Below are 26,188 nucleotides of genomic sequence, written 5' to 3'. Positions count from 1 at the left end.
TTGCCTAGTGGTTCTCTTTGTATGTCTCTGTGAGGCGGAGAGTTGGACATCGGATCATGAAAAAACATTTCCGATTCCATAAAAGTGACATCCAAAGTGACATATGTACGACGACTGGAGGGGTGATAACATCGATATCCCTTCTGATGGGCAGCATAGCCTACAAAGACACATCTGATAGCACATGGATCAAGCTTGCCACGTTGATTCTTATGGAGGTGTACGAATGCCACACAACCAAAGACTCGGGGCGGAAGCATCTGAACAGAGGGCAAGGGCCCATGTTGGGCAAGTGCTTGTAATGGAGTCCGGAAGTCTAAAACTTTGGAAGGCATTCGGTTGATGAGGTAGACTGCAGTGACTATAGCATCATCCCAATGATGGCGAGGAACATGAGCTCCAATCAAAAGAGCTCGTGCTGTTTCAAGGAGGTGTCGATTTTTTCTTTCCGCAACACCATTCTGTTGAGGAGTTTGAGGACAAGTGGTCTCATGAATGATGCCATGCATTTGGAAGTAGGTCTGAAAATCATGGTTGATATATTCACCTCCATTGTCAGAACGGAGGACTTGAATCTTGGTAGAGAATTGAGTGTCAATTTGCTTATGAAATGACTGAAATATAGGGAACACATCAGTTTTATTTTTCATCATGAAGAGCCAAGTCATGCGAGTACAATCATCCACAAAGGTAATAAACCATCGGAAGCCAGAAGTTGTGGAGATAGGTGAAGGACCCCAAACATCAGAATGTATCAAAGCAAATGGAGCACCACTTTTATTTGTACTTAATGGATAAGAGGCTCTGTGGCTCTTGGCCAAGATACAAGTATCACATTGGAAATCAGTGGTACAGGAATTTGAAAACAAATCAGGAAATAGATGTCTCATATAGCCAAAAGACGGATGCCCCAAACGTCGGTGCCATAGCCAAAGTTGTCGATCCTTCCAAGTCGATGAGTGCTTCACACTATGTGCCTTTCCCATACTGAAATCATCCGCATAGTACAACCCCCCTCTCTTAGTACCACGACCAATGATCTCCTTCGTGAGAATATCCTGAAATAGACAGAAATCGGGATACATGAGTACACAACAATTTAGTTGCTCAGTAGCTTGGCCAACAGACATCAATTTATTAGACAACGATGGGACAAGCAAAGTATTTTGAAGAGTAAGGGATGGAGAGAGGCCAATGGTTCCAGCACCGACCACGGGAGAGGTAACACCATTTGCGTTGGCAATACTTGTTCGTTGTGGTGTAGTTGTACTTAGAAAATCAGTTGGATCGAACGTCATATGATCTGTGGCTCCTGAATCAATAATCCAACATGTGGAGTCACTTGTATATGATGTATGAAATACATATCCACAGTTACCTGAGTCACTAAAAGATGGAGAGTTCTTTTCTGGTGCTGAGGTAGATTCTTCATGAGGAATTAATGTTACCGGAGAGTCCATGGTGACAAGGGCAGCACGACCCATTCCTCCAGTAGCAAGTTTACGAGCCTTGAGACCCTCCCACCATTATGGATAGCCATGTAGTTTAAAACAGGTTTCTCGAGTGTGTTTTGGATTCCCGCAGTGAGTGCAACCATTCCCATTTGTGGGAGCCTTGGGTCGAGAGGATGGTGGAGTAATCGACTTGTTGGTAGTGGTCTGTAGTTGGAGAGAAGCAGCAACTGGGGTTGTAGTTGGGCGAGAGGGTCGGTATGTTCCTTTTGTTGCCAATCCTACTCCGGTTGGTGTTGGAGCTCCTAACATCACAGCTTGTCGAATATCTTCTCGTCGAACATGAGCATAGGCTTGCTCTACTGTAGGGAATGGACTCATTTGGAGCACATCACTTCGGGCTTTGTCAAGTCGGTCATCCAAACCATCCAAGAAAATATAAACTCGATCTTCTTGGATGATATCATAGTATTTCTTGATATCCAGCTCACACTTCATTTCATTTGGACGACGAAAATCGACTTCTCTCCATAAGCCTTGGAGATCATTGTAGTAAGTTTCAATCGAACCTCCCCCTTATCGCATACGGGAGATTCGCCTTTTAAGATCATACACCTGGGAGGTGTCAGTGCCATCAAAGTAAGTTGTGGTAATTGCATCCCATACTCCTTTGGCCGTCGGGAATCTAATGAAGTTGCCAATCAACCTTGGCTCCATGGAGTTGATTAGCCACCCTTTCACAATTGCATTTTCTGTCCGCCATCGGTTGAATGTAGAGTCTGTCTGAGGAGGTGCTGGGAGCTCACCCGTGAGATATCCCAGCTTGTCTTTGCCAGCAACATACATCTCAATAACTTGAGACCATAAGGCATAGTTGGAGCCATCCAATTTAATGCCAATTTGTACAGAGGAGGTTTCGTAGGTAATTGTCGGAGTCGGAGTCGTAGTCGATGTTGATGCTTGTGTCTTCATCAACTCAGCCATTTGAGTAGCAAATTCTGTGAAGGTAGGTTGATAAGGAGTAGCCGGATCGGTGGTGCTACTTTCAGTGGGAAAGAAATCGTTTTCTCCCATGATTGCAACAACGATTCGAGACTAGAGTCAGCAAGATCGCTGCTCTGATACCATGTCAAATTAAGGAGAAATATTGAAGGTTGAGTAGAGATAATGGAGAGTGTAGAAAATTTTGGGAGCTATGCATATTTTCTGATTTCAACATATGTTCATTCTATTACACATCAAAACATATATACATGTAATAACCCTAAAACATTCCATGAAACATTCCCTAAGACATTCCATGAAACATTCCCTAAAACAAGGATTACATTGCTCAAGAAAAGTATTCCCTAAAACAAGGAATGAGACAAGTGCCATGAGACAAGGGGTGTCTTGTGTTTCATGTCTTTGTGTTCCACAAAGGACAATCACACAAGAAGCCAATATTGCTAACAGTATCCTCACTTACAGATCAGGTGCACCAAAATATATAGCTGTTTTTCCTACACTAAATAGAATCCGCTGTAGCAAACTCACTAAAGGATATTAGTTAATCCGGGTTCGACTCCCGGCAGCGGAATAAATGTTTTTTCACTGTCAACGTAGAAATTGCAATCAAAGTTCCTCATGAGTGAGGGCCTTATCTAAGCCCTTAGGATGATGAATAGGATGGTGGTGCTTCCTATCAATTGAGCTCAGTTTTTAAAAATTTTGAATTTCATATAGGATCATGAATTTGGGGCATAGAAATCATGTATTTAAGGCCCATCCGGACTTACAGATCAGGAGCTCAAATATATTTGTTTTTTGTCTCCGTTGGTGATCAATAGAATCCGCTGTAGCAAACTCAAAAAGGAATTTCAGATAATCCTGTTTGATAGGAGTAAATAAGCATGTTGGGTTCTCAAACAAATGAAGTGATAACTTTTTTCCAGTCCAGATGCAATAACCATCACATCGATCCTTCAATTTTTCACGTATTGGAAAAACTAATATAATTACAAAGGCAAGCTAGGATGGCAAAAACTAGAATGACCATGGGTAAATCGATTCATGCACATCAACCAAGCAAAATTAGAGAGTTCTCTCGTACGTTTAACCCCTTTATTTTTGTCTGATATCAGACACGCTTCATGCTTCACTTCCATAAGAACGCGAGAGAAAATATTGATGATGTTCGACATGCTTCATGTCTTGTATGTGATATATATATATATATCAAGAAAAGAAGTTTTTTATATCAAGATGTGATTTTTTTTAAGGTGTGCTTATATAATATGTAACTTATAATCCTAATTTCTACAATTATGATAATGGGTTAGTTCATGTAATCTTTTCTTATAGATCTTGGCAAAAACAAAAGGAAAAAAACAAAGGTCATACGAATCTTGCCAAAAAATTATAAAAATAATAATTTGACAGAGCATCAAACACAGTATAACTTAATCAAACTATTTATCAAGAACATCACCAAACGCCTTATAATTTTATGGATAAACAGTCGGTCCTCTCCGAAACAGATTTATATTATCCGACAGAAATTAATCAGTATAATCCGAAGTACCAAACGAGCCCTTAATGTAAGTATCATGTTGGCAATTCTTCACAATAACCCAAAGGAACTTTGGGAGATGAAAGTGCAATTAACAAATACTTGTTTTACCATGAAAATAAAGGTTTAGGTACATTGATAGGTCCAAAAAAAAAAAATTACGACAAGGAAACAGAAGAAAGTATAAAGACTTGATACAGGCACATCAATGACTGAGGTCGGGCACGTTTCCAAGCACATCCTGCCACGATAAGCACGACATTAGATCAAGTTATCCGAATAAGCTAAGTTGAAGAAAGAGAGCATTACTTCTTGCCATACATTATTTGGCAAAGCACTACAGTTATGTCTTGAGTTGAAATGAAATTCATTTATCATTCTAGGCCTTTGTTGCCACTCGTTGGCGGCCAGCACATGCACCATAGGAATGGTTCCTATGCGATTTCATGTACCCAGTCTCATGAGGATCATCAATGAACAGCCATAAGTGGAGGGGTAAAGAAGGATGACAGTGCTGAATCAATTTCAAGTTTTTTAGGCCGATACAAACATGATGCTAAACTATCTATCAGTAAACAGGCAGAACCAAAGATTATTGCAAATCTTCTGTGAGACAGCTAACACACACATCAATCCACACACACACACATACACGCATTTAGCATACAGAGCTTGAAAGGTCATTCTTACTGCATAGTTTGAACTTCTCTCTTCTTCAGAATTCAATTTGAACAGATTAAATCAAACAATTTTTACCAGAGGCAAATAAATGAAAAGCCTAGCCAACATAAACTCATTATCAATATTAAGTCGACAATAAGGGATTTTGAAAGGGCACTGCTATTTCATCACTCATATTATGTCATCTGGCACTCCTCCTGTGAGTGGTTGAAGAGAAATTCGGGAAGATGGAAGAGTAGAAGGAAGTCAAGGGTAAATCATGAAGGATAAAGGGAAGGAAATATGTGATTCTCCCTCCTCTTGATGGCTAGAAGAGGAGGGAAGTATGGAGGAAGGAAAAACAAAGCTACGTCCAATAAAACAGCAGACATCAATCCTCCCCCTCTATCATATATGTTTATTATTTCCACTCCCAAAAGACTTGAGAAAGAAGAGGCAAATTCTATGCTTGAAAGTCTAGGATAACAAACAATATTCTGTATGTGTCAACAGTAATAATGCAGAAAAACAACAATGAATATGGTGTGCCGATCAAAATTAAAATACTAACTATCAAGTAAGATCAATTATGCACATACACATAAAATGGAGTTTTCCAAACAAACGAAGGCAAAGAAAGCATAGAAAGTGCAGACCCAGTTGAAGGAAACAAATCCAGCATCTTCAGAGTTCATAGGATTTATAAAAATTTTGAAATTTTTGACATGCTGGATCACATACTCATTGTTAGCTCTTACTGGATGGTATATTATTCAATTTGCAGGATGAAGCAAAACAAGTACAAGAAGGCCAAGAATATACCAGCTCAAACTTTAATTGGACATGAAGGCGGACATGGTCCAGCTAAGAATCACCCTTCAATTCATCTGAATCTGAATCACTTGCATTATAACCTGCCACAGGTGCAGAAGACCAAACAGAGGCACATTCAATAATGGAAACGATGATTGAGACAATGGTAAATGCAAAGAGAGAAGTCAACCTGGCTGCTTATCACTAACTTTCCAAACTGAAGATCGCGTCCTTGACGCTCTTGTGATCCAAATTCTTCCCTGCATTCACAAAGTCCAAAAATTATTAGTAGAAGTACAAATCACAATACAATCACAACTAAAGCTTTAATTATGGGAGACAAGTCCAATTTGCAATCAATATTCTAAACTTTTGTAAAACAACCATATACTTATTGTAATCCATATTCTAAATTTTCAAACTCCAATTTGTAATGCCCTTGGTGCTTACTTGGCCAACAAAAACTATATGGTCAAGATGATACCAAACACAAGCTTGCAACTTTAGCATAACAAGATTAAAACAAAACGCTTACAACTCTGTCTAATCTAATTTTGATAAGAGCATGAAAGCAAGATCAGAAAACAAAAAGCTCATAATTTTAAGCCTAAACCCCAAACCCCACCGAGAAACCAACAAAACCCGAGAAATTAAAACAAACCCAATAAAGCATACCATATGGGCATCTCTGGGAACACCATAACCGTTATAATACATCTGACCCACCAAGACCTGCATGTTAATATCGCCGGCTTTGGCCTCTTTAAGCGTGTCTTTAAACCACCGCTTTATGCAATCCGATACGACCTCCGAGAGCGGCAGACGATGGTTGGTCTCCTTCTTTGAGCTGCTCTCAGTCTCCATCTCCTTCAACCGCGGCCGCTTCGACTTTTGGCCTATTTCTGGGTTCGGCGATGCGGACCTCGTATGCTTTGGAGTTATGAGACTCTGCGACGTCGTTTTGGCGACTTGGTACAGCCTGGCCGTCGAGGGAAGCGACTTTCCCATATAAATATTGCAAACAAAGAGAACTTGTAATTTGTAACTAATAAATATTGGAAAAGTTTAGGGCTTTTGGGTTTTTGAATTTGCTTACCTTAATTTTTTTTGATACAGTGAATAGATAATAGTGAATATTATCTATATAGCATGTTATCTCTGTTTGGTTACTGAGAAAAACTGTTTAAAGAAAGTGGAGCGGAAATTGCAAGCCAGCTTTCAGAAGACACAACCATTCGTGACTGCGCGAGCGTGTGTGTTAAGCCAGAAGAGGAGAGAGAAAATGACATCCGATTATATCGTTGCCTTGTCTTAGTAGACCGACGTCGTTTCTGGCTGACTTGGAGTGGTCTTTGTTTTGTTTTCAAAGACTTTTCCTTTGGGTGAGGTCTTTATTATATAGATGTGGTGGTTTCTGGCGCTATTTGATTTTGATCTTATCACCATCATTCATCAGTCACTAATAAGAAATCGCTGTGCAACCAAGGTGGTTGGTGTGAGTGGTTTGGCACACTCATTCCTTAAGAGAGGTCAGGGGTTCGATCCCTGCTCTCGTACGGAGTCACCACTTTGGCCAACACTTTACCCCTTACGGGTCGACCGGTGTGAGTGGGGATTAGTCTGGGTTGTGGTTAAGGCTTAAAGGTGACACCCATAGTTGGGGCCCATCCAGGACTATCTCCTGATTCAGACCAAAAAAAAAAAAAAATTCGCTGTGCTAATAGCAGCGTTTCCATTGTCGTGTGTGGCCCCTCAGCTGTCAACTTACACGACGTGTGTGATGAGCTTACGCCTACGACATTGAAATGTTCAGTCTTTTTCTAGTTTAAGTTTTGTCATTAGCAACTCAAATATCGGATTTTGAGTTTGATTTAACCTCTGATTAATAGCATACGTGGGTTAAATTAGGACGGCACTTCACACTGGTTAAGCATACAAGTAAACATGTTAGATTATTGGCACCAAGGGGCTGGTATCAAAATTGGGTTTTTTAATCAAACTTCACCAATAATCTTTACATGAACAAGAACCATCAATGAAACAATGAAATCTGTTGTTATCCCGGACAATGATCTGTCTCTCTGTAATCTTTGATATGAGCTTGATGGCCTCATGGCAATCGCCACATACACGAAGGTTCTTCACAACTCGAATTGTATCTCTTGGACCAGTGCTTATGAGACCAAATGCAATGGCCAGCTTCTCACTGTGATAACCAAGGAAGTGCTCCTTCTCCTCCTCTTCTATGTCAAACAACACAAACTCTGTGGTTGGAACATAACCTGCTGCTTTCAGTTCCTTAGCCAACTCGTCAAACTTTGCGTATATCTTCTGTGACAATGCGTGGGACTTGTCTCCGACAAGGAATTCGTGAACAACCCCATTTACTTCGATCCAACTGCAACCGGGGATTTTCTTCATCCCTTGCTCATTCATTCTTGACCTAGTGTATGCTGCCTCATCCCATTTATGGCTTGCAGAGTAAATATTTGATAGGAGAACATAGTGTGCTGAGTTCCATGGTTCTAGCTCAATGAGTTGTTTCAGTACGAGTTCAGCCAATTGGGTTTGCCGGTGTAGCCTGCATCCACCCAACAACGCTCCCCAAACAACTGAATTAGCCTTCATCGGCATAGTTTTGATTAAGTTATAAGCTTCATCCAACAAGCCAGCACGACCAAGAAGATCCACTATGCATCCATAATGCTCAATTGTATGAGCCAAAGAAAAGACACTAGTCATGTTGTTGAAATACCTACGACCCTCGTCAACGAGACCAGCATGAGAACACCCACAAAGCAGCCCCATGAATGTGTTCCCATCAGGTCGAATTCCATTTTTCTCAACTTGACCGAAGAGTCCGAACACAGTTTTGACATGTCCATTCATGGCAAGCCCAGACATTGCAGCATTCCAAACCACATGGTCTCTTTTCTTCATTCCTTTAAAGACTTCCCAAGCTTGAACCATGCTCCCACATTTGGCATACATGTCAATCAGAGCTGTACCAAGAACAGGGTTCACAAAAAATTCATGTCTATCCATCAAATTGCTAGCCCACTCCCCTAGCTCCAGGGCTCCTAATCTTGCACAGGCAGAAAGCACCCCAACCATGGCATAACAATCAGGTTTCAAATTTTCCTTTTGCATTTGAAAGAAGAGGTCTATTGCTTCTTTTGGAAGTCCATTTGATGCATATCCCTGAATCATACTACTCCAAGATACTATATCCTTCTCAAGCATTCCATCGAAGACAACCCGCGCCTTCTCCATTTGTCCACACTTGGCATACAAATCAACTAAAGAGGTGGCCACAAATACATTCTTTCCCATGCCAATCTCAGTTATGTATCTATCTATCCACTCCCCACTGCTTAAATCCCCTAACTTGCCGCATGCGGATAAAACCCGAACAAGGCTAAAACTATCAGGCCTCAAACCCATCTCCAGCAACCTGCGAAACGTATCAATAGCTTCTCTAAACTGACCAGCTCCAATGTACCCACAAATGATGGCAGTCCAAGAAACCACATTCTTGTCGGGAATATCATCGAAAACCTTATGGGCATGTTCCAAATAGCCGCACTTTGCATACAAGCACAGCAAACTAGTTTTAACATAAACATCAAAATCGAACCCCGTTTTCACCACAAGGGTATGAATGTTTAAACCCAATTGAAAATCCGAACGCCTAGCACAAGCTTTCAAAACAAAAGGGAAGGTGAAGCTATTGGGCAAGAACCCCCCTATTCGCATGGAACTAAAGAATTCGATAGCATCGTCGAAGCAGTCCTCGGAAACCAGGCCACGAATCATGGTGTTCCAAAGAAATATATTGGGTTGCGTCGTTTGGCGGAAGACGAGGCGAGAGTAGCTGGCGTGCCCAAAATCGAACCCGGAGCGCAAGACCATGTTGAGAAGATAGTTGTCTTGGTCGAGACCAAGGCGGAGAAGCCGAGCGTGGGCATGCTTGAGGTGCTTGAAGGAGTTGAAACCTTGAAGAAGGCATTGCTTGGTCTCCAAAGCTTTGGAAAGTACAGGGGAGGCTCTGTTGGGCAAGACTGTCATAACCAGGTTTCAACTGTGGAGCAAAGTTTGGAGAGCAACGACTCTACGGTCGTGCTGCTGTTATGCTAATGGCGGTCGTGTTAAATATGCTCTTATTTTCCCACCAGTAATATCTTATTATTATATTACAAATCCAAAAGTCTGTGTAAAATTACTTTAAAAATAATTAAAATTTTAAAACAAAAATTAAATTTTTTTAATTAACATGGTACTTTTTCTTTTGGGATAATTTTTTAGGTTACGAGTATTTCTTTTAATTGACTGACTTAAATTTTCTTATAGGGAAAACTGAGGGGTAGAAAAATAACGGTGACAGCAGCATCAATCTAAAATTTCTTTTTCGCTATATTTCTCCTGAATTTTAAATTGCAGAAGAACATTTGAAAGGATAGGTAAAATGCGAGGCCATGGAAGAATAAAAAACACTGAATCTAAATATTTGTACTCTTGCAGAAGTTCCGCACGTCGACAAAACCATATGAACAGAAAAACAATGGCCACTGAAATATGAGCCAGAAAATGGAGTATATGGATACATATATATATGCATTGTAAGAACCATTACATACAGGATTACAAAATTTCACTACATACTACATTTATATCACTCCAACAATTTACACCTGCCAATATCTTAAAAATGATTATAAGCGGAAGTAGATTGGAACTGCGCTTGCACGCTGCGCCACGGCTGTCATTCTTGTATAAAGCATTTGCCTCACACTAGATTTCCGTCGATAGAGCTGAGCGACATTTCAACAAATAGATTTTCATTGGGGGGAGGAGAGAGAAAAAGAGAAAGGGGGTCGTATAATACACATGAATCTTGAGTAAAGAGGAGAATACACCAAACTACAGAAAATTCCAGATTTCTGTAAGAAAGAGCATCCACCACCAGTCAAAGCCATTAACGGCACTGGTGAAGGGCTATAGTAGAATAATTCCTTTTAAGAATCACTCCAACTATCGTCATCATCTTCATCGCTTCCTGTCAATGCCTGTAACAAAATTCTCATGGTATTAAATTTATTAACTGACAAGGAAATATTGAGAGAGAGAGAGAGAGAGAGAGAGAGAGAGAGAGAAAGAGAGAGAGAGATAAATAGATAGAGACCTGGCGAATTGCATTTGCTTTCTCTAAGATGGCAGCAACCCTCAAGTTGGTTGTCGGACCCTGAACGCTGGGTCTTGTCACTGTTTGTCTTGTCACGGATGCAGGCTTCAAGTTGAAGGACTAAGGCAAGAAAATATTCACTCAATAATTTCCTACATGAAAATAGATAGAACCCGGACCAGGAAAAGGTGGGTGATGCAAAAGCAAAAATACAACAAAAATAGGCAGCTCTAACCTTAGTTCTTATCTGTTGCAACAATGAATCTCTTTCATCTACCTTAGGTTCAACCTGAGGCCGAATTCGTTCAGTTACCTTTCTCAACTGCAAAATGTCAACATGTTACAAAGGTATGTTGTAGAGCATATTCTGAAAGATAGACACCATAAAATGATAATCATTTACCTTGCTTTGGCCATGAGCAGTAACAGCATCAATCAGGGGATTTCTTGGACGAGGGAGCTTACTAACTGGAATTCCATTGGACCTTCCAACTTCATAGTCAGACACTGCAGCAGAATTATTTGAAGACCAAGTCGTTTCTCCCTCTGATGTTGTCAAACTATGCTGAGGCTGCTCATCTACCATTGTTGGTGCTGTCACAGATGTGGGAGGGGGTTTTCCGTGTTCCCATTCTGAATTTTTCAATGAATGTTCAAGTACCTTAGACTCTAAATCTGTTTCCGGTGTTAACTGCTGCAGAGGTAGGATAATTGCTCCATCAGAAGATTCAGGCTCATGTCTAAAAGTTGTACATTCAGTATGTGGTACCGTGAATGGATTTGTACTAGACTGAACTTTTTCTCCCTCTAAAGCACAGTGATTATGTCCAGACCTGTCATCAGATATCTCTGACGATGATAAAAATGGGTTTGGGAATTGCGTTCCCCCTAAATCAGGGAAACTGTATTGATAATTAGCATCATTAACCATGGCTGGTAAATGCAATGAATACGGGGCAGGATGCACCACATTGCCCATCAAAGGTTCAGAAACATGTTGGGACTTCCCATCTTCCACATATGTGAGAGGCAAAAATGGGTTCTGAGGCTGCAGCACCTCTCTCTGCGGTGCTGGTATATCAAATTGAGCTTTCTCATCAGCTTCTGATGGCTGTATTGGCAGGAATGAGGGTAGGGAGAGATGTTGCTTTCCTATCCTCCATTGCATAGGTGGTAGAGGTGGCAATGGTGGCATGTCCTCCAGACTGACCGCAGTTGCTTCAGGGACTAACCTAGGAAGGGTAGATTCTAATGGTTCCATTGTTTGCTTCATGACATCAACTTCCTGAACTGCTGATTCTGGTAAGACCACTGATGTTAAAGGTTGACTTGGGAGGTCTCGAGGACAAGACTGCGAGGAAGCATCCAAGCCTACGTCCTGATTGATGTTTTCTGTAGATGGTAACTCTTTGGATCTCACCTCATCCATGTGATTTGGAGCCCCTGTCTGTGTAGATTGAGGACTTGATGAGTTAATACTTGCTCGATCTTCTTGCAAACACTCCACATCAAGTTGATCAGATTGGAACACCAGCGACTGCTCTAAGGCAGCTTCTGGCCAATCCCTTGCTCCATCTCTTGGCAAATATTCCATATCAACTTGATTAGCTTGCAACTCCAATGATTTTTCTGAACTAGTTTCAGGCTCTGGGAGGTGGCAGGTGGGTGAAGATACAACATCTTCCTTATCACTCTGATCCAGAGATTGTGATTCGGACTCTGGATGGCTCATTTCTAAAGATGTTGAGGCTGTGGTCACATCATGGACAGCCAAACTGTTTTCAGACTGTTGATCCGGGGAAAAATTATGACCATTATCAGATATTTTTGAACTGGAATGGTCATAAGTTGTTGATTTGCTTGGGTTTGATTCTGCGGTGACATCACAGACAGCCAAACTGTTCTCAGTCAGTTCATCCAGATGACCACCATTGGTAGAACTGGAAAGGTCATAAGCAACTGATTTGCTTGAGTTTGATTCTGAATCTGGAGAAACTTCTTTTTTACTTGCCTCCTTTTGCACTTCTGAGTATGTGACAGATTCTGGAAAAACTACCTCATCCAATTCCGATTCTTTCTTATGGGAATCCCCGAATCCAGGAAGAGATTCATGCAAATTTATAAAATTCGATGGTGGAGAAGAAACTGCATTTGGAGATGAATGACTAACATCATTGACATGATCATCAGGTTGGGCAACAGCAGTATAGGGCACAGCCACAGTTTCTACATGAAGTGTTTCAGGTACCACATCATCTGACTTTGCATGATCCTCATGGCTTGAATAAGTGGGACAATTAGATGGCAGTTCCACAGAAACTGTATCGCCACCCTCCACATCAGCACCACTGGTGACTAACCGTAACTCCTCACCATCCATGGTCCCAGATGTCTCTTCGACATCGAGTTTCTGCTTATAATGTGGAGCAACCGCTTCTGCTGAGATGGATTCAAGTTGGGGAACATCCTCACTTAAATCAGAGAATTGCTGCTCTAATAGGCCATGTGTCTGCAGGGCATCCTGCAGCTCTATTAGGACATGTGTCTGCGGGGCATCCTGCTGCTCTGTTAGGCCATGTGTCTGTGGAGCATCCTGCTGCTCCATTAGGCCATGTGTTTGTGGAGCATCTACTACAGGATATAACTCTTCTGTGCTCCATGCAGCATCCACAACAAATGGTATAACTTCAGAATTGACTGCAGTTGGTGTGACAGGATCATCAAGTTTGGAAGCCATGTTATCAGGATTTATAATATCTCTATAATAAGGCCGTACCATATTACCTGAAGATGTTTGTACTTCTGGCAGTGCTGAGGAAGAGACCTGCTCTTCTGTGGGTGAAATACTTAAAAATGGTGAATCACTCTTTCTTCTGGCGAAGCTTTCTATAGAATCTTCATTAGCACACTGGGTCTGAGACATTTCATTCACAGCATTATTTCCACTTTGATCTTCAGAAGCAAGCCCTTCAACATTTGACAAATGCAGCAAAGCATCAGAACTGACACCTAAATCTTCATCATCTGATTCATCAACAGGATGGCTTGAAGAAGTATTTGTGAATTCATCCTTAGTCTGGGAGGAATCGTCAGGGACAACAGCCAGAGAATCATCCAGATGTGTCCCATTTTCATTGATGTCTAATGATTTATGACCAACATTAATTTCATCCGAGGGTGTTTCATCTAACACAAGTCCCGCCAATGATACCACTTGTGAGTTTGCTCCAGGGTCTGAATGTTGTAGTGTAGGACTTGTTTCCCTAACAAATGCACTGCAAGATGTATCTCCACTATCAGGAAGTACTTCTTCCTTAATGCATGCATTTTGAGACACCACATGCTCCTGGGATGTGGCTTCTAAAGACTCCAAAATTTCAGAGTTCTGGTCGGATGACATCTCAAAATAATCAGCTCCACAAGTTTCAGTAGAAGGGAATTCTTTAGCTGCTCCATTACACTCCGATGGTGTACTCTCAACCAAATTGCTTAAAGTATCAGAGTGCGAAATACTGGCCCTATCTTTTTCGAACGAATTCTTCCCATCATCTGATGTAGAGGAATTCCCAATCGACTGAGAATCTGAAAATCGAGTTGGAAGATCCCGATGTCCGTCCTCATTTGCATCGGAGTCTGTCCTGTATTTTTCAACATTCAGGAACTGCAGATTGTTCTTAGGTTTATACTCATTGTCAGTTTCCATTTCTGAATCCATTGTAGCAAGAGCATCCATGTAATTGTCTACCTCACTGGTCATATCATCAGAACTGGAGGGGGTGGACCCCTCTACGCTGCCTCCAGTTTTGTGTTCTCCATCACCTGCTAATCGCTTATCAACTGCCACCTTCTGTAGGTTGGAATAACTTTTATTAGTCTCAACATCAGAGTTTGGTTCAGACCCCTTTGCAACTTCTTCATCATAAGCCTCCCCATTAAAGCCATCCACGGATAGTTCTAATATAGCTTCTTGGGAGTTAGGTGAAGAGCTAGTGCTTTTGGTTTCTGGGGACATTGCAGCAGGACTCACAATACTGATGTCAAGTATTCTAAGCTCTGGCTCACCAGTATTATCTGAGGTCAATCTCAAGAGTGGTGGAGTAACAGAAGTTTCACAAACAAGTTTACGCTCTGGTGAAGGAGTTTCCAGAAATTTCTCCATGTAACTTTTCCCAGTTTTTGAGTCAACCATGGATCCATTCAAATGCCTTTTCTTCAATTTCACAAGACGTGCAGGGTCACTGTGACCATTCTCAATACGCTCCTCCAGGAACAACTCATGCAATCTGTATTATTTGAAAAGTAAACAGTCACCACTCAACCATCTATCCTTTAAACACGCAGATTTAACAATAACTTGAATGATGATAATGCAGTGATATCAAAAAAGAGTTCTCACTTGGCATGTGATGTCAGTGCAGCTTCTGGGGTTTCTCCATTCCTCCAGCGTGATCCCTTCTTCTGCTACACATAAAAGAACAATATAAATATTATAATGGCTTAAGTTTTATAGTACATAAGTGACTTTCCAACAGCAAAAAGAGAACCTAGTTTGCAAATCTTGAAGTCCAAAAAAGCAAAATTCCATGGGTTCCACACAAATATGCATGCAGGCACACCCTCCAAATCAAGATTAGGGGATGCCTAGTACATACTTCCAGTCAAAGGAGTAGCATATAAAGAACTCAAGGCGCAGGTTTATAATTTTGATCTCAAAGAGATCAGGTGGCATATTTTTAAGTAAGATCGTCATAAAGAACTAGGTAACACAAGACCATGCACAACAATCATGGTCGCTGCCCATGGGTTGCAGCGAGCCTCTCACAGGAGCAGTGACATGTGGTTTTTTTTTTTCTTTCAAGATTTATACCTTTAAGTAATTTTATAAAATAGTAAATAACTGAGGGATGCAGCCATATGGCTGCATATTTCAACAAAAAGGTATGTGTGGCTGGTCCTAAAGACATAGATTTTAATGAGCATGAATATGTATAATTCTAACCATCGCCACAAAGTATAAGTTGTTTATGAGGCAATCAACATTCCATTGCAATACCTTCACTTTACGGATTTTCTTTTCTCTCTGCATCTCTACTGTCGCTATTGAGGATGCTGGTTCCACTTTAAAGAATGACGGATCAGTGTACCTCTTTAAACATGCCCCAGCCCCAGCAACATCGAACCTGTTAGAATCACAGAGATACCATTCATTTCCCAAGTTTTCAAAATCAATTCCCTTTAGTTTTTAGGTCAAAGTAGCATAAGTAAGCACAAATTAGTTAATCATACTTGTCCAAAAGGAATAACCGAGGAGGACCACGGCATTCTTCATAAGAATCCATTACAAAGCGAGGTAAGTCCCCACGGGTGATCATATTCTGTTCAGAACGCAGATTAGGATGCCAGTCAACCCCTGCAACAGAATTATGCACTTACATAACTACACTGTAATTAAATGTCAAGTATCAATTATGACCAAAAGAAAAATGTCTGCTATCAATGCATCATAATTTTGTAGCACTCACATGAATCATGCTACAAATAACTATGACAGAAAGATCCAATCAATTGTCATCTAACTGTTATGAAGGTGCATAACAGAAACAGTTACATAAAAAGTACTCAAACCTGAATTGGAAAAGAATGATGAATGATTAGTTTGAGATAGAAATGCCTTCTCGATTGAAGGAAAGTCTGCTTCAAGCTGTTGGACACGAACCACGAGACCGTGGCCTCTTGTTGCGGTTGCCATTACTTCTTCATGCAAGTCATGAAATATTTCAGCAGCAAACCTACAAGCAAAAATAACCAAATAAACTTTTTTTTTTCAATAACCTACTAATTAAACTATTTAAAACTCCACAATAAAATTTCAATTATACAATATAGGGATATAATTCAACTGAAAAAAAAGAAGAGCAAAATTACATATCAGGCGAAAAGGCTTTAAACATGATTTCCTGAATAGAGCATTACTTGTTTATACATGCCTAGATTTGCAGTGGCAAAATTAATTCCCAATTCTAGAACATTTGAATTTAATATGATCGTATAGCCAAAATTCATTACACATAGCAGACTCAAAATTCCTCAAATACTCCCAATTAAAGTGCACTTCAATCAGCCTAATCCAATGGTAATCTCCAAGAACTACATATTTAAACCCAGACAGTAAGCATAATTCGGCACTCGAGCCTAAACAGCAACACAATGAAGTAAATAAATAAAACTCGCGGTCAATCAAGTAATAAGTCTAAATCTACACCAAAAATTCGGAATAAAGTTAGTGATTCTATCCAATCATCAACTCCAAAAGTCCAAAAATCGAACCCTAAAGGTTCAGCATTCTGGTCCCGGCCACGATTTTCAACACAATTCAAATAAAAAACCACATAAAAACAGTAAAAAGAACAAAGAGGCTCACTCAGCAAGGTCGCCGAGCTGGCGCAGAACGCCGACGAGGCCAGCCATGGCCACGCCTTCCAAGAGAGCCTCTGGATCATCTCTATCGGCTGCTCCGTAGAGTTCCGGATCGGCCAAGCCGTACTCGTTCCTTATCTGATACCTCGTCAACGGCATTCTTCACTTCTCGCCTCCGAGAAACCCTAATCTTTCAAAAACCGTATGCTATAATTATGTATCGCTCTGGCCTCTGCTCCTCGATTTCACATTTCCAGAAGGCAGAGAGCGGAAGAGAGGGAGAGTGAGTAAATGAATGAATATGCGGTGGTCAGAAAGACGTGAAGGGAGTGAGACAGACAGAGAGAGTAAGGGAGAGAGAAGGAATTAATTATTTTTTTAACTGAGAATTTTGGAATGAAAGCAACGGTGCGAGTCAGTGAGTTGAGTTGCTCGGCGCGCGCATCATGCCGCTTATAATGGGCTCGTTGTATTAGATCATGCTATTTATGCTGTAATACAATATCTTTGTTTGTTCAGGTTGGAATCGCCTGCCTTTCAGACCACATCATCTTAATGCTCCCTATCCAAAGTTTGTCTTCTTTCAAGAGAGAGCTAGCCAATGATGAAACAATTGGCTTGGAAATTACGCTGCTCTTTTCTCTTTTATTTTTTTGGGGGGGTAATTAGGCTCTTCAACTTTTTATACTGAATTTTAATAACCACGAACCCTTTCACAAATTTTTTTTATCAAAAATAAAATTATAGATCAGTTGATCTGGACTATGTTAACCTTCTTGCAATCATATTCGAATCCTTTACTCCGTAAATTAGAGTAGTTTTATTATTCGAATTTGCGATTAATATTTTGCGCACCGATAAAATAAATAGAAGAAATTCAAATCCTTGAGAATCAAATTCAGCTCTAAAGTTTTAAGACAAAATGATAGTGATTGTGCAAATTCAAACCATTCATGAGATTACACCCCATTGAATGATGACATCAAGAGAGGCAACTCTAGGGTTCGATTTGTATATGGTTTTTTCTACAAAAAGGGCTAGAGCAATAAAGTTTATATTTTAAAATACACAATTTTAATTTCTTTGTTGGCAACATTGAGTAATAAAATACATCACATTCTTGTCTTAATCATTATGCTTTTCCTCCCCGAAATCAGTATGCTTTTTTATTTCTTTGGCTGGTAGATCATTCAGACTTACTGCTTAGTAGTGCTTGCCAAACAAGTCTCCCATGTTCATAAGAAAAAAGTGATACAATTGCGAACACAAAAATTGAAAAATAGAAAGGAAAAAAAATATTTGTGATTATTTGAAGATCTTAACTGCTTGATTAAGAATAATGAGCTTAAGTTCTTATCACATTAGGGTACAAGAGGAGCTATGGCGTATTTTTATGATGAGCTATGGCACTAATTGTGTTTTTTTTTTAGTACAATCGATAGTCTAAATTACAGGAGAATGAGGTTTCTCACACACACACTACCACGATGCTAAATTATAAGAGTATTGAGTATACCCTTCACCAAATTGTGAGGTTATTAAATACCAGAGGACAAGTATAAATTTTATTTCTTATTGCTTGTTACAGACTACAATTCATGATTTCGTAGAAAAAGAAAAAACGTAGAAGAAGAAAAAAACAAAAAAGTTAATATTAAGAAATGAAAAAATAGAGAAAATAAAGACAAATTTAAGGTTTTAGGTAACCTCATTCAGTAGTCTTGTCCCTCTCTCCTCCCTCCCTTGATGACTCCATGAGATAACTCTGGATTCGATTGTATCAAGCAGCAGCACCTCCAACCAAATGCAACCAGCCAAGGTGGGGGCCACGAAAGGGAGGACTCGGAGTGTCATATCACAAGGCCCACAGCCACAAGGGAATCAAAGGAACCAGAATTTATGTTCGATTGTGATCCAATGACTATTTTGATGTGACTTAGGGTTCCTGTACTTTTGGATGCACCTGATTACTGTGTTTTTTTTTTCCTGCTTCCTTTTTCAGTCTGAAAATATAATGAATGGGAATATGGAAGCTTCGTGAGTCTTTTTATCTTATATACAGATTCTTCCGGTCTTTTGAAATGGAGCCTTTTTCTGATTTCAAAGAGACAGATAGATAGAGAAGGTTAAAGTTGGTGGTGTGTGTGGAAGTTGTTTAACCAAAGTAAAAGGGGTCTCGTTTTCAAGGTGTCTTTGCTTTCTGGTAAAGCCTTTTAACATTTTCCATGAGATGTACCAGTAGTTGTTAGCTTTTGGTCCTCCTCTTCTTGGGCCTCTCTTTCTCATTCACCTCTCTCCTCTGCTATAAAACTACTACTTCCTTTGTTTTTCGACACATAATAAAGAAGGGCTACGGTTACGCTAGACTGACGTTTGCAAGTGTCAAGATACAAAATAATAAAATAACATTAAAAGAATTGGGGTCCACAACCGTGGCATATCAAGATCGATATCAATTTCCCAGGTTTTATATTTCATTGTCAAATTATGAATGTAATGGAGTTAAGTATTGCATAACCATATAGTAGGCGAGTAACTACAATCATGCAACCTTTGCTTAAAAGTTTTGATTCATTTAGTGGGATGCATATGATACGCTTTCAACTGTGCATAGATAAAAATATATACACTTCCCCAACAAGAACATCTCTCTAAGACTCCAACAACTGTATTTTCTTAATGCTGCAACTATGCTTTTATGCACTGATATCCCACCATTTTCTTACAATAGTATTTCTAGCTAACATTAGACTAGTGGTTGCTGTTCTTGACCCACCATACGTGCCTAAAAAAGGCAGACCCACCATGGTCCATGCCCTTCGCTTATTTGTTACCTCAACTATATCTCATTATGGGACAAATTGCTAGCACATGGTTCTTCTCACTCATGTATGGGAAAAGAAAACAACAAGTTTCGTTTTGAACTATTTTGATTTGCCAACCAACGATTTGTTAACTGGCACCCAATCTTGTACCCATAAAAATAACATGTTTCATTTTCAACTATTTTGATTTGCCAATGATCAATTGGTAAAGTGGCACTCAATCTTAAGATTATTTTGTCGAAGTTCGTAAGTTCAAATCTCGTAATCATAGTTGTTGAATTAAAAAGAACAAATTTATTTTTGGCCCAAACTTTTCTTGAGCCCAATTACTCTAATTTAGGCCTAAAACCTCCAACACCCCATAACCCAGACAAAAACAAATCTTGTGATGCATTTGGAATTGGCTTTTTTTTTCCTTTTTCTTTTTATCCTTTGGTGTATGTGGATGGAAAATTTACAGTTCCTGAACCGAATCCACTCCTAGAAGAAATTGTATTAACATATTTAAAGAACATTATTCTCACATACAAATCATGATGTCCAAATCCCAAAGTATACCAACAAATAATTTTGTGAATCTTTGTTTTATGGCAAGTTAATAATTCAAAATAATATCGTATTTTCTTTACAAAAAAGTAACATAATGTCCAAATGGAGTCAATGATCCCTTCCTCTTTTTTCCTTTTGGTTTATGGGAACTTATACAAATCACTAATGGTGGTCCATTTCCATTAGATACACAATTATTAGGAGCGATTACTCATAAAGTGTAGCTTCAAGCACCCACTAATTATGTATACAATGCAAAGTCGCTTGAAGATTTGTTCCATTAATTTCGACGGACCAAATATAATAACATTAGTTTACAAAAAGAAATAGCATTTAAACAACAGTCAAGGGCCGGCCCAAAAGAGACTGCAAATAAGTGAGGCTATTTATAACAAGACAATGGGCCCATAGGGCCATAGCATCTTATCTTGCTCTGCTTGTTGGCTACAAAAGTTTCCATAGACCCACAACATAATCATAATTAGGAATAAATAATCAGGTATTTCAAATAGGGTTTGTTTAATCTCTTGATTTGGCTGCAAAACACAGCTCCTGAGCTGAGATTAAGAAGCCAAATCCACAAACATTTTTTTTAATGTTGTATGTAAAACGGAGATTATAGAATATAGTATTAATTCCTGATATCAATGTATACCTACCAACCCCCAAAATTTTCTGACTTTTTTTTCTGACTCGAGATCGTCTTGAATTGATCAAAATATCTTATGCCTCCCCATATGGTGTGATGGTCTAGCTACTAGCTACCACAGAAGTCATCAGTCAGACTTGCAATCGGACACGAAAACACTCTTTGTATGATATCAATATATTTTAAATGATGATTAAATTTTCATAATACGAAATCGAAGAAATCCTACTACTCTTGAAGAAAGCTGCAGTCTTTGGTCATAAACTTGAGGGCTCTTCTCTCTTCATCGTGACCACCACTTTCAAATTCTGTGTGAAAAAACCAGTCAAACTAGGTACGCCAAAATCATTAAAGTATTATGGGGTGTTTTATTAAAACCCCATTTTTCTAATCGAAGCAAAAGCTTGACGTGAAGAATTATCAGAGTGGCTTACATATCTATCAAAATTTAAATATTTTAAAGGCTAAAAGTTAAAACTCCAAGAACACGTACAGTCGGTAGCTGCTCAAAAAGAAGACCGAGGTCCAGAAAATAGAACGATCAAATCTAAATCTTATTACTTAAATCACGTCATCTTCGACCCTTTAATTTAATTTATTGCTTTTTCACCTCAAAAAAAACTTGATTGGCTTTGCTAGAATCAAAATCTTCGCTGCTTAAATCATGAGATCTTGTGCAGCTTGTGTTCTGCGTTTAGGTTTTGTTTATTATCTTTAATCTCCGTTTGGTATGCACATAATCAATCTTTGCTAGTAATTAATCACAGGCCAGCACAGAGAGCCCCGCAGGGCCCCACCCATTACTTCGGACCTGGGACCATGTGTAAAGCTTGGTATCATCTGCCAACTGGTTCAACTTAACCAGCATTTTATTTCTTATTTTTGGTTCTTTCATAAGTCAAATTGTTGCTTCAATCCAAAATTGTTTTTTTCTTTATTTTTATAACACAAATAATATTAGAGCAAGGAATTCGAATACAGAATCTCGAGCGTAGGTTAAATGCTTATAACAACTTAAGTTACAATTGCTTCACATCAAAAATTGAAATTAAGACTGTAAATTCATGTTTCAGTCACAATCTTTCTTTGGTCGAATTTTAGTCACAATCATAGAGACCAGAATTTGGAGATTGAATACGGTGCATGTGTACCAAGGATGATGGACTGTTTGACTAACTTTATACAATGAAAAGGAGCAGATAGGGGCACATTCACCTAACGGGTGCTATTAGCTGTGACATTTTTGACCATTTGTGTAGATTCACCTAATATTTCAAAATCAGTTGACAAATGCACGCAGAAAGTGTGGTAAAACTATACACTTTCCTTTCATATACATGTCTTTTAAGAAAGGATGTCGTTGTTTGCGGAATAATAGTAGTATTCGAAATTTCGAGTGTCTCACATCCGGCAATGTAAATACAACATTTGTAAAGTTTTCTATCTTCACAGCACCTATGTGTTACAAGTGACATAAATGATTATTTCATGAATATACAATGTCTTCTTCTCCATCATCTAGGGAGGTTTTATTATATAATTGGTGGCTTAGTTAGCTAGACTAGCTGTAAGTTTTTTAAGATTAATGTTTTCTTTAATTTATACAGATCTGTTGCCATTCTTAAATTCCAAATTGAAGGCAAGGCCAAGGAGGAGGTACAAAAGATAAGGGACATCTATTTCTAAGGAACCTACCTTGCAATAAGACAAACAGCCCTCTCTTGGAACCCACTCACCGCATGCATGTGTATGTCTCTACTTCTACTTGTCTATAAAACCCTTTCCTTCTTCATTCAACATCCATCCTTAAGTCTCTCTCTCTCTCTCTCTCTCTCTTCTACATTTTGTTTAGGTAGACTTTAGAGCTAGCTACCAACTAACCATGCCTGCCCAAGTTATGCCTGAAAAAGCCCTCCATGGAATTCATGGGTTGGGAAGGGACAACAATACTACTGCTCCTCCTCCTAAAAGGTACTTTCTCCTTTAACTCAATTTTTCTCAATTTTACTAATATATTACCCAAAATGCATAAATGTGGAACCTTTTAAAATCTCCTAGTTTGCATGAGAACAGTGCCAAAATGCAAAAATTCATTATATCCACTGTTCAAATACATTACAAGATTCACACCAGAAAACCAATTAAACTGTTTGATGAAAAAAAAATATTCAGGTTGGATGGAAAAGTTGCTATAGTGACAGGTGGTGCTAGAGGCATTGGAGAAGCAACAGTGAGGCTTTTTACAAGGCATGGTGCCAAAGTAATCATTGCCGACGTGGAGGACGCAGTTGGCGTAGTCCTAGCCAATTCCTTGAGCCCTTCAGTCACTTTTGTTCATTGTGATGTTAGCTTGGAAGAAGACATTGAGAACTTAGTTGAATCAACAATTTCCCGTTACGGGCAGCTCGACATTATGTTCAACAATGCCGGGATCCTCGGAAACCAGTCGAAACACAAGAGCATCATGGATTTTGACACCGACGAATTCGACCAGGTGATGCGGGTGAATGTGAGAGGAGCAGCATTGGGGATGAAGCATGCTGCAAGAGTAATGGTGCCTAGAGGAAATGGAGGGTGCATAATTTCAACATCAAGTGTAGCTGGGGTGGCAGGTGGGCTTGGGCCGCATGCCTATACAGCCTCAAAGCATGCCATTGTTGGGCTCACAAAGAACGCAGCTTGTGAATTGGGCCGGTATGGGATTAGGGTAAATTGCATTTCTCCATTTGGGGTTGCCACGTCAATGCTTGTGAACGCTTGGAGGAAGAGTGGTGATGAAGAAGAAGAAGAAGAGTGCATGGATTTGGGGATGCCATGTGAGCAAGAAGTAGAGAAAATGGAGGACTTTGTGAGAGGGCTTGCTAATTTGAAAGGTCAAACCCTAAGGGCTAAAGACATAGCTGAGGCTGCTCTTTATCTTGCTAGTGATGAATCCAAATATGTTAGTGGCCATAACCTTGTTGTGGATGGTGGAATTACCACCTCAAGAAATTGTGTTGGCTTGTAAGTGTTTTTTTTTCGCTTTTCCCATTCCATGGTGTTGGTATTTTGTACATGCATAGATCACCAAAAGGTTTGCCATTTGTGTTTGGGTTTGTAATAGGTTTCGTTTATCAATTAAATATTCATCCGAATTTTCAAGTGTAAATTTTTCTTCTGGTGTCAAGTTAATGTGTCGGTAGGTATCTATTAGTTAAGTAGAGATATATAGTTTTTACAAAATAGAACCCTTTTAATCTTCAACACTATAATGCATTTTTCAACTTTCTTTTCGATGAGAATGAAAGTGAAATTTACCTGTTTACATGTGTATGCATAACTGATAACTGTTTATTGATATAAATTTTAGTCTAAAATGCCTAAATGCAGAAATGTAAATTTTGAATACAAAGAGTCTAGCATAACAAATTTTGTGAATCACCAATTCTCCAAACAAAACTCTCAACTATATTAAAACAATTAAGCATCATTAACTCTATAAGTCTGCTAATGGAATAGGGTTCGCTTATTGTAGACTAGCCATCCACTAGCATTACTTTTTAGGATTTGAATATGAAGAATATGGGTTAAAGCCTTAAGGGGAAGATGCACATTGGTGTATCAAAAGCTATGTGGGCATGGTTTTGACATCTAAAGAAGAGCTGCACATTTGACCCAATGAAACTAACCCCTTGTATTTTGTATCTTCGTTTTGGAAATGAAGGTTCATTCCTTTCGTTCAAAAAAAAAAAAAAACACTAACCCCACGCAAATTAAAAAATCAAGGTCGTTGATTCTGAAAGAGCAAGTAGGAGAAAAGAGACGGGCAGGAAAGTTTGACTAAGTACATGAAATCTGTAGCCTCTATCTATGCTTTAGCCCAAAGTTCGATATCAAATGTTTGTTTAAGAAAACTATGACCCTAATGTTGCTATTTCTTCTCTTTCTCTACCGACGACGACAAGTTACTTTGTTAGGGAATAATTAGAAGTAAACGATTGATGAAAATAAATGACTTGGAGTTCGATCAAAAAATAGAAACAATTTTTTTACTTTTACAAAACGATATTCTAATTCTTCTAATCCAAGTTATACAAAGAAGATTTTGTACTTAAAAGAGCCGAACACACTGCATTAACCAATTGACCTAACTTATTTATCGAAACAAACAAATGAGTAATGAGAATAATTAGAAGTATTGAAGGATAATTGGAATTCCTTTGCCGGATTCCCATTCCCACTAGGGTTTGATACTCCACGGAATCCACGTGCATGCTATATAAAGGAGCATACTCAGCATCTGCACATAGACCCATTTCGGAAAGAAACACTGCCTCTCTCTCTCTCTCTCTCTCTCTCTCTCTCTCAAAAATAGCTTCCTTTCAGAGCTATAGAGAAATAATAAATTCCCGAAAGGTGATTCTGTACAGCTCAATCAAACCTTGGAAATCAACATTTGATCAGAAAAATTAGATTTTGGAAGCTGTCAATGTTCAAACATTACGGCATAATGAGTTGTCAATTTCTGTCTTCTTCCTTTGTTCAACTATCTAGGACTAAATTAAACCCAGTGGCCTCCCGCTTGTTTCTTTATTTTTTCTCTCAACCAAAAAAAAAAAAGAAAAAAGAAAAAAGAAAAAGAGTTGATAGGTAATGAGATGCAACCACTGAATAGGTGAGTGCCTGCCTATCCATTGTAAAAGTTCTAACCCACAACTTGTGTTTAATTAATTATAATTATAAGTTTTTAGTCATCTTAATTAATTATGTACAAAGGTAGGAGGGAGACTGATGCATTTCCCCTAGCATCTTGGAGTGGCATGTCACCAATATATAATGTACATATATGATCTACATAAACTATGCTAAAATAGTACAGAAATTGAACCGAACATTGGCAGAGGTCTTTTGTTTAAATGTGTAGTCTCCTAATCCTTATCCAGCAAATATATATATATATATATATATATATATATATATATATATATGTTCTCTAATTTAATCCAGTGTTCCAATTTGATATAAATTCACATGAGAATATTCGTCAACTATGTTGGCGCTAAATCTGAACAGATAGAGATGAGTGCAACTTACAAATGGGATGGACGATCG

The 26,188-nt window shown here is 39.1% G+C and overlaps 4 protein-coding genes across 7 annotated transcripts; 1 reads left to right on the top strand and 3 right to left on the bottom strand.

Moving 5' to 3' along the window:
* Positions 1-4,093: 4,093 nt before the first annotated feature.
* LOC110767323 (Sel1 repeat protein) lies at positions 4,094-6,751 on the bottom strand. Of its 2 annotated transcripts, XM_021970836.2 has the most exons (5): positions 6,572-6,751; positions 6,151-6,474; positions 5,666-5,735; positions 5,485-5,576; positions 4,094-4,243 (listed from the first exon to the last, which is right to left on the bottom strand). In XM_021970836.2, exons 2-4 carry the CDS (start codon positions 6,337-6,339, stop codon positions 5,527-5,529), a joined length of 309 nt encoding a protein of 102 aa, XP_021826528.1. In that variant the 5' UTR covers positions 6,340-6,474; positions 6,572-6,751; the 3' UTR covers positions 4,094-4,243; positions 5,485-5,526. The 2 variants fall into 2 exon arrangements, with proteins under 2 accessions (XP_021826528.1, XP_021826527.1); XM_021970835.2 differs by lacking the exon at positions 6,572-6,751 and having other exon boundaries at positions 6,151-6,565.
* A 694-nt stretch (positions 6,752-7,445) lies between these two features.
* LOC110767260 (putative pentatricopeptide repeat-containing protein At3g08820) lies at positions 7,446-9,613 on the bottom strand. Its single transcript, XM_021970749.2, has one exon. The coding sequence runs from the start codon at positions 9,541-9,543 to the stop codon at positions 7,477-7,479; it is 2,067 nt and encodes a 688-aa protein (XP_021826441.2). The 5' UTR covers positions 9,544-9,613; the 3' UTR covers positions 7,446-7,476.
* A 409-nt stretch (positions 9,614-10,022) lies between these two features.
* Positions 10,023-17,523, bottom strand: SCAR2 (SCAR homolog 2). 3 transcript variants are annotated; one of them, XM_021970764.2, is made up of 10 exons: positions 17,079-17,523; positions 16,283-16,446; positions 15,944-16,067; positions 15,711-15,837; positions 15,054-15,118; positions 13,442-14,940; positions 11,061-13,354; positions 10,893-10,979; positions 10,658-10,777; positions 10,023-10,541 (listed from the first exon to the last, which is right to left on the bottom strand). In XM_021970764.2, exons 1-10 carry the CDS (start codon positions 17,231-17,233, stop codon positions 10,491-10,493), a joined length of 4,686 nt encoding a protein of 1,561 aa, XP_021826456.2. In that variant the 5' UTR covers positions 17,234-17,523; the 3' UTR covers positions 10,023-10,490. The 3 variants fall into 3 exon arrangements, with proteins under 3 accessions (XP_021826456.2, XP_021826454.2, XP_021826455.2); XM_021970762.2 differs by having other exon boundaries at positions 11,061-14,940; XM_021970763.2 differs by having other exon boundaries at positions 11,061-14,940; positions 15,054-15,115.
* A 5,391-nt stretch (positions 17,524-22,914) lies between these two features.
* SDR2 (NAD(P)-binding Rossmann-fold superfamily protein) lies at positions 22,915-24,245 on the top strand. Its single transcript, XM_021970813.2, has 2 exons — positions 22,915-23,068; positions 23,270-24,245. The coding sequence occupies exons 1-2, from the start codon at positions 22,980-22,982 to the stop codon at positions 24,102-24,104; spliced, it is 924 nt and encodes a 307-aa protein (XP_021826505.1). The 5' UTR covers positions 22,915-22,979; the 3' UTR covers positions 24,105-24,245.
* The last annotated feature ends 1,943 nt before the right edge of the window (positions 24,246-26,188 follow it).

Source organism: Prunus avium, chromosome 6 (genome assembly GCF_965620075.1).
Source record: "Prunus avium chromosome 6, drPruAviu1.hap1.1, whole genome shotgun sequence".
In the NCBI taxonomy this organism is placed as follows: Eukaryota; Viridiplantae; Streptophyta; class Magnoliopsida; order Rosales; family Rosaceae; genus Prunus; species Prunus avium.
Note: the sequence above shows the minus strand (reverse complement) of the source record. Positions and strands in the feature narration are given on the sequence as shown.